We start from the raw sequence: 8,810 nt of genomic DNA, 5'->3' as shown, positions 1-8,810 counted from the left end.
GGCAGCAGAAGCAAATAACAACCAGTTGCCAGGGTGATGATGGCACTTGCCGCGGCTTTTTCAAAAAACCAAAATAAAAACCATTTCCTTAAAAGGCAGAAGGCAACGCTTGCCAATTCTGCGGCGATTCGGATTTAATCAGGGTTAATATTACTTTCCTTCCCAAGCCCTCGATGTCAGCAACTGTCAAGACAAACTACATTGTGAATCAAGACCGCGATCTCTGCGCGCTCTTGTCTCTTGGCGCAAATTGCCAGCCGGGCTTCCTTCTGTTGACCTCCCCACACCTGAAGTGCTTAATGGGAAGACATTTGCTCTCCTGCTTCTGGCACAGGTCGTCTATTTTATGCGGAATTTCCTCTTACTCCGTGTTTACGCATAACGAGCGGCTGCCGATAGAAGAGAATATTTGTAGTTTTGGTCCTTGGTGCTTTCTGAGCTTGGCTGTTTTCTTGTAGACCTTTCATTTACCAAGCTAGATAACATTATCAGTGATGATAAGGAGTGGGGTTTGCTCTCATTTTATATTCTAGTGGCCTACCCTGTCAGTGTGGGTGGGGGTGGTTTTTTGATTGGGCTCTTGTTTACAGTTTGTTTGACTTGGTACAGTAGTACCTTGATTGGAGCATTGTTTGCTTCTCAATTGTTGGTCTAATGTTGATCTTGGTGTTCCTCTCTGTTCATCGGGTGTTGAGCTGGGGAGGAGTGTCTATGAAGACCATCAATCATCCAGGTCATGGTTGTCCCAAAGGTGCTTTTCAAAAGGCAACCAGACTTGCTTTGTTTTTCCTTGAAGACGTTTTGCTTCTCATCCATGAAGCTTTTTCAGTTCAATACCTGAACTGAAGAAACTTCTTGGATGAGAAGCGAAACGTCTCCAAGGAGGAAAAAAATCCAGAAAGCTCAATTGCCTTTTGAAAAGCACCTTTGGGACAACTGGTGAGGTGATGCGTTGGTCTTTTTGTTTCCTTTTTGGGGGTTTTGATTGAGTTTGACCATAAAACCCTCAGGAGGCAAGAAGGGTAAACCCAACGTGCACTTTGTACTTTAGACTAGAATAAAATAGAATTTTTTTATTGGCCAAGTATGATTAGACATACAAGGAATTTTTCTTGGTGCATATGCTCTCAGTGTACATAAAAGAAAAGATACGTTCATCAAGAATTCTAAGGTACAACACTTAATGATAGTCATAGGGTACAAATAAGCAATCAGGAAAATCAATATCAATATAAATCGTAAGAATACAAGCAACAAAGTTACAGTCATACAGTCATAAATGGAAGGAGATGGGTGATGGGAACGATGAGAAGACTAAGTCCAGACTTAGTAACTAGTGTGACAGTGTTGAGGGAATTATTTGTTTAGCAGAGTGATGGCGTTCGGGGAAAAAACTGTGTCTAGTTGTTCTAGTGTGCAGTGCTCTGTAGCGTCGTTTTGAGGGTAGGAGTAGAAACAGTTTATGTCCAGGATGTGAGGGGTCTAAATATTTTCACAGCTCTCTTTTTGACTCGTGCAGTTTACAGGTCCTCAATGGAAGGCAGATTGGTAGCAATTGTTTTTTCTGCAGTTCTTAAAGAGGTAGACTGCCTCTGAGCATGCAGGTTCCGCCGGTACATCACGACTAAGAGCCCATTTCCTCATAGGCTTGAGATCCTTAGATTAATGCAAGGGATGTTTCTGAAGAACCTTCACTTTCATCTACCTATTTTTCTATAGCCTCACAATTCCTGTTCCTCCCTCCGACTTTTTGCTAAAATAAACATCGCCTTACATTTCTTACTTTGAAATGGAGGGGGGAACCTGATACAACAAGGACGAAACCGATAAAATGAAGAAGAAAAGCAGCATCTTTTAAAATCCACTAAAAAGCGAACGCCTCCGCTCCCAAGGATAAAGACCTAATCCCGGGGCTTTAAATCGGTGGGCGGGGTTTGTGGAGAAACGTCACCACCTGCTTGTAACCTACCACAGACTTTCTCCTTACAGTATAGCGGGTGGGTGCCACCTGGTGGTCATGGTAGGGAAAGGCAGGATGAAGTTGTTGCTTATTGGCTGTTGAGCCGCGGCGTGTCAGCGGGGTATATTTCCGTTTCGAGAGCAGCAGAGCGGAAGTAGCAGGATGTTGGGGGATTTGCTGTTGTTCGGGTAAGGGGGGAGAGAGAGATAGCTAGTTGCCAAGCAACCAGTTTTATTAAGCTGGGGGAGGTATAGCTGTTTGGTAAATTCGACTCTGCGGGACCGAGGAGTGTAAAGGTTGTGTAAATATGGGACAAGGGACAGCAGAATACTCCAACCTGCATGCGGGAAAATGCTTTGGCTAAATTTCTTGTGCTTGCCCTGCAGCTCTTAAAAGTCCAAAAAACAAAGCAGGAGTAATTGGGATGCAACATCAAGAAAGGCAGGGAGGAAGCAGTTATCCCTAATTTGGAGGCCGTTTCTTGCCCCCCCCCGCTCAGAAATGTTAAGAATTAAAGTGGAAAAGGCCCCAAGCTGTTGTATAGTCTCACTTTTTCCCCCCCTTTCTTCTGCCACATAGGACTCTGTTGGTCAATGCCGGAGCAGTGTTAAATTTCAGGCTGTAAGTACTGAAAAAGCAGGATTTGCCTCATTGGAAAAACGGAGGAATTCCAATAGCAGTAGGAATCGAGTTTTTGTGCTTCCAGCATGAGGAGTTTTTGGGGGAAAGCTTTTGATTCAAAGATTGCAACATGTGATGTTGGTCACAGAAAACAAGGTTTTCTGGTTCAAGGTTCTTAAATACAGAATAGAATAGAATTTTTTATTGGCCAAGTATGATTGGACATACAAAGAATTCGTCTTGGTGCATACGGTCTCAGTGTACATAAAAGAAAAAATACATTCGTTAAGAATCATAAGGTACAACACTTAATGATAGTCATAGGGAACAAATAAGCAATCAAATCATATTAGAAAAATCAGTATAAATCTTAAGGATACCAGCTTTAGGATATATGCTTTAGGAAAATTGGCAAAAACTCTTTTCTAGACAGCTGCTATTCCTTAGAGAATAGCTTATTGGATGGATTTGGTAGGACACAACTTTCTGCAAACCAGAGAACCTCTTTTTAAAATGTCAACGATGCTCCTATGGCCATGTTTCCTTTTGCAAAATATAAATGTAGTTGGCCATTGTCTTGATTTTTCAATCATAGAGAAATACGTGTTGTGTTTGCCTCATTTTAAATGATAATCTGGGCAACTAAACTGGTGGGATAGCATGAGACCCTGAGATTTCTTGTTAAATATTAACCCAGTGCAACTTTGCTTAGCTTTTCAGGATCAGCCATCACTGCCTAGATTCAAAGAGGGACTTGTAATCAGAAGTTTCAATTATCTTTACTTCCAATTAGAGCACTTAGCAGTTTTACAAAAGACCTGAGAGCTATATGTAAGACAGTTCCTATGTTGTTAGGAGTATAGGAAATGCATATCCAACCCAGATATTCTGTTTACTACAGTGACCAAATTAGTGGTTCTATAGGAATATCATAAGCTGAATAATATAGCAGTGGATGAACCAGCTGCAAGTGCTGTTTAAATCTTGGAAAGTTTCCCTTAATTGTTGCAAGAAGATTCCTGTTGTGTCCTGCCTAGATTGCATTCATCTGGTCCAGTATTTTTTCTGCATGGCTAATCATTTCTGAAAATTCATCAAGTGGGCCTTGAAACTTCCTTGTTTTCTTTCTGGGATTCAGCAAATTGCTATAGTATTCCATCTTTAACTTGGTTAATAGCTGTCAGCAAATTTTCTTCTGTCATTGTCCATTTTAACATATTCCTGTTTGCCTTAAATTATGAGACACTAGTATGTAAATCTTTCTTTGTCTGCCTTCCAGGAAGAAGAAAGAGAGTCAGAGTTTTGGTGAAGAAGGAAGAGAACCAACAACAGGTAAAAATTCTAGCTGAGGCCCTTATACTGAAGGTTTTTTTTAAAAAAAACTTGCTGTGTGTCTCCAAAATAGTTGCAATTAATTTTTTAGTTTTGTTGAGGTATTGCATAGAAAAATATGAAATAGAAATAAAACATTCTAGTCCCATGATGGTGAACCTATGGCATGTGTCCCACAGGTGGCACGCATAGCCATATCAGTGGGCACGCAAGCTCAGCTCCAGTGCACATGCGTGCACCGGCCAACTGATTTTTGGGCCTTCTGGGCCCACCTGAAGTAGGGAAACAGGATGTTTCCTGCCTCCAGAGGGCCTGGGTGGTGGTGGGGAAGGCCTGTTTTTCTCTCTCACCTGGCTCAAGCCTTTCTATGAGTCTGGGGAAGGTGAAAATGGCCTTCCCCACCCCACGCCCTCCGGAGGCCATAAACGGCCCGTTTACCAACTTCCGGTTAGACAGGAAGTCTTTCTAGGAGTCTCTGGAGGCTGGGGACAGCAAAAAAGTCACTTCCTCTTGGAAGTTGTAAATGGGCCATTTTGGCCTCTGGAGGGCCTCCGGGTGTGTGTGAGGAAGGTCGTTTTTGCCCTCAGAGAGAAGCTCTGGAGCCAGGTGAGAGAGAAAAACGGGCCTACTAAGCCATCACATGCCAGGAGTGGTGGTGGTGGGGCGCATGTGCATGCACAAAGTGCATAGAATTATAGGTGTGGACACACACATGCATGACACCCCCCCGACCCCCCTCCTGGCACGTGATGGCAAAAGGTTAGCCAACACTGTTCTATTCTATTTGTTGCCATACGCCTATTGTAATTGTTTCACTTTAAAAGACAACTCTGTCTACTAAATTGATAACATTGTTTAACAAATTAATTAAGAATTACATTTTTACACAGTAATGTAAAATTATGAAAAGGTAACTCATGTAATATATTTTCAGATGTAATAAACATTGGTTTTACTGGACCCCATTTCTCTGAATTTGGACAGTGAAATCAAGATTTTTGTGTAAATTATTGTTGCCCCTTCTTGATGAGTATAGTATCAAATTTGCTGCAGGTGTAGTGCTTTACATATTGTATTTTTCATTCTGTGGTTTTATTTTAGCCTAATAATTAATAGAAATTATATGCTTATTTAAAAGCATTTGGAACAGAATTACTGTGAGCCTCAGAGTTTCTCAAGGCAGAGGTATTGATTTGTCAGCAATTAACATTCATTGTGAAGGCTGAGAAACACAGAGCAAAACATGAGTTAAGTCATGGGAAATTAAAGTATCAACTGGGTGTAGAAAAACCTGGAAGCTTTCAGTTTCGGGTTTTCTGGGAAGAAAACTTCAGATTGATAGAGATCAATTAAGTGTTCTAATGATTTCTTTCTAGTATGTAATAAAAGATACTTATGTACACAGTAATGTGTGTCAGATAATTTTTTGACAAATATGAATTTAACTATTCAAGCTAGTTAAGTTGAATGCTTACGATATTCTGCTGAGGTTCTATGAGTTTGACAGCAGGCAAATATATTGTCACTCAGATACTGAACTTTCTCAATTCTAGCCAGGAAAAGCAGTCATGAGAGTTACTATTCAACAATTTCTAGAGAATTGCCTATCCCGAACTAAAACCAAAGGATACATCATTAATTGACTATCCTTTGGCCTGGCAGCAACTTTCCTCTCCCCACCTACATCTTCTGTAAATATGGTATGGAGATTTCTTAGCCATCCAGACAAATCATAGGCGTATGAAGGAAGAGGGAGATATTGAATGTCTGCTGGTAGAATGACAACATGCCACCCGCTTACAAATACAGACAAAAAATAATGTTCCTAGTGATTATACTGCATAGGACATTGTATGTGTCAGGGTTCCAAGGAACATCCCCAACGAACTAAAGCTCTGAGGCTTGAGGTTCCTCAAAGTTCCAATTTATTAGAGATGTCATGTTGGCACAACTGGGAAAACCCGAAACTGAAAGCTTCCAGGTTTTCCACACCCAGTTGACAATTCACAGCCTTGCCTCACACCCACAAGTTCATCACATTGTCCAATCAACTCTTCACACTCAATTGGATACAATCTTCATGCAGTCTCCATCAGACGCAGGATGTCCTTGAATATGGAATGTTGTTATGACTACCTTTCTACCGCTCCAACAACAACCCCCTCCCAACTTCCCCAGCTAAAATATGTGGCAGTTACGAAGCAAAAAGAAAATTGCCTTCCAAAACTGACAGTATGGCTGTGCATACCGGTAGTTCTTTGCATGCTTCTTCTAACCCTGCTGGCTCACAGGCTGAATTACAAGTTGCTTGAATTAGAAAGATTCCTTTAGTTATAGTTTTCTGTCCTCATATAAAAAATAAGTACTTTATTAATTGTTGGGATCTAAGAAATAACTCCAATTGTTTAAGTCAATCTGGAATCAGGTGGTACCTAAATTAATGACTTGATAAATTATTGCTTAGGGTACACTGAAAGGAGTGTGGATGAAACAAAGGGTAGTTTTTGCTTTAATGCAATTTCATTTACTTCCCGACTTCTAGGTGATAATATCAGGGAGTTCCTGTTGAGCTTAAGATACTTTCGGATCTTCATTGCACTGTGGAATATTTTCATGATGTTTTGCATGATTGTGTAAGTAATCCCAACAAAGATGTCATGTTTATGCCTTCCTTACCTTCTCTTTTTAATGCTTGGTTTGCACAATTACGTGATATATGGTATTCTTCTAACTACTCTACAGTATCAGCACTTAAACATGGAACAGGTGGAATTGTGAATTTATTATTGCTATAGTAATAAAATGGCTATAAAATATGAGCTTCAATTATTCTAAGTTCACATTGCTCATTTATTGTTTTCACTGTTCCTTATATAAGAAGGATATTTTGTAATATGTTTTAACTGGTTTAACTTATTGGATAGTATAAAAGGACAATACATAATCTTGGTTTGCCTTGCAGGTTTATTAGAAGACTAACTGATGAAAATTAGTCATTAACTTTCCTTTTGTTTTTCATTAGGCTGTTTGGATCTTAAACAACTTTGACTGAACTGACAACAACACACATTAACCTTTGGCAAATTGCAGACGACTTCCAATTGGAAATATAAAATACTCCTAAGTAAAAGATTTGACATCATTTTAGTATTGAGTCCCGGCTTATTTTTACTACAAATATCAAAGGAACATTCATCATTCCCCCTTTTTCCCTGTTCTTGTTTCCCCCCCTAGTTTTTGTTTCTTTTGTTATTTGGTTAATGAACGAATGAACTTTCAGCCTTGTGAAGGGGTACTTGGGTTATGCTTGCAGGCATGACAACCATGGAGAACAGAGCTTTTATGTGAAGATACGAAGAAATGTAGGAAGAAATGTATGTTGAAACTTCGACACAAGTACAAAAATGGCATTGCAGTGCATGCTTTATCAGTCATTGGATTTAAATTTAGCCTTTAGCCCCACTAAAAGAAAAAATAGGTTTATGATAGGAGAACATGATAAAAACTATTTTGTTTTGAGTATAAATGAGGAAAAAAAAGCTATAGTCCTCTTTGTCTTAAAGAAGTGTTTCTCAATCTTAGCAAATTTAAAGTGGGTGGACTTCAACTCCCAGCAAGGCTGGCTAAAGAATTCTGGGAATTCAAATCCCAGCAAGTTCAATTCCCAGCAAGGATTACTGGGGAATTTGGGGTGTTAAAAGTCCATCCATCTTGCCAAGGTTGAGAAACTTTAAAGCCGGGGTGTCAAGCTGGCAGCCTGCAGGCTGGATGCATCACGCACAGGCCATGCCCATCCCAGTTCCGTAAAAGGAAAAAACGTGATACGTCACGTGACAGCAACGTGACACCGCAAGTTTGACACCTGTGCTTTAAAGTAACACCATGCAGGTAGTCCTGCACTTATGATCACAACTGGGCCCCAAATTTCTATTGCTAAGCAAGACAATTACTGAGTTTTGCCCCATTTTACAACCTACCTTTCCACAATTATTAGATGAATTGCTACAGTTGTTAGTAACATGGTTAAGTGAATCTGGTTCCCCACTGACTATACTTGTCAGAAGGTCACAAAAAGCGATCGCATGATCCCGGGACACTTCAACCATCATAAATGCATGCCAGTTGCCAAGTGTCTGAATTTTGGACATTGACCACAGGGATGCTGCAATGGTTATGAAAAACCATAAGTCACCTTTTTCAGTGCCATTGTAATTTTGAATGGTCTCTAAATGAATGGTTGTAAATCAAGGACTATATAGTATTTAAGAATCTGCATTCCATTCTTTGCTGACCAGGAAACAATTTACACTAAGTATTCCTGATCAGGAAAGAGTGATGCAGAAAATAAGTTGATGCCCAAAAGCAGTTTGAGTGGAAAGTTGTGAACTGTGCAAGACCTGTTATATGACACTCTGCCAAAGGAGAATAGCTGATTATATACCTTTTTCTTGTAATAGTTAATTGGAGTAGACCCAAGTGGTTAGCCAGCACAAATAACTGAGGGGACATCAATATCTAAAGCAGTTAATAATGCTTAAAATGGGATGATATCCCTGGGAGGTGAATCTATGAAACCATCTTTCTATTGAATATCTGGAGATTTTATGTATGAGATCTTGTGTATGAAGAGATTGTCTGAACATCTGGGCTCAAAGTTCTAGTGAAATAAACATAATTGTATACTTTCTATACAGACTATACAGAGTCATCTTTTTCTTTGAGCAGAAGGAGTTAGGGCAGACATAAGGAAATTAATCTCATGGAGCTTTCTGAAAAAATTAGTGAAAAAATGTAGAGATAATGCTACATTGGCTGGTTTACAAATAATAGAATTAATAATTAAAATAAAATATTGCATTTTACAGATGATAACACAGCATCAGCATCTCAGCAAATG

The 8,810-nt window shown here is 39.7% G+C and overlaps 1 protein-coding gene across 1 annotated transcript; it reads left to right on the top strand.

Moving 5' to 3' along the window:
- The first annotated feature begins 2,055 nt into the window (after positions 1-2,055).
- On the top strand, positions 2,056-8,600 carry SMIM7 (small integral membrane protein 7). Its single transcript, XM_058163209.1, has 5 exons — positions 2,056-2,148; positions 2,540-2,581; positions 3,861-3,913; positions 6,456-6,546; positions 6,936-8,600. Exons 1-5 carry the CDS (start codon positions 2,123-2,125, stop codon positions 6,949-6,951), a joined length of 228 nt encoding a protein of 75 aa, XP_058019192.1. The 5' UTR covers positions 2,056-2,122; the 3' UTR covers positions 6,952-8,600.
- The last annotated feature ends 210 nt before the right edge of the window (positions 8,601-8,810 follow it).

The sequence above is a fragment of the Ahaetulla prasina genome, chromosome 1 (assembly GCF_028640845.1).
Source record: "Ahaetulla prasina isolate Xishuangbanna chromosome 1, ASM2864084v1, whole genome shotgun sequence".
NCBI classification, from domain to species: Eukaryota; Metazoa; Chordata; class Lepidosauria; order Squamata; family Colubridae; genus Ahaetulla; species Ahaetulla prasina.
This window is presented reverse-complemented; position numbering and strand designations above follow the sequence as displayed.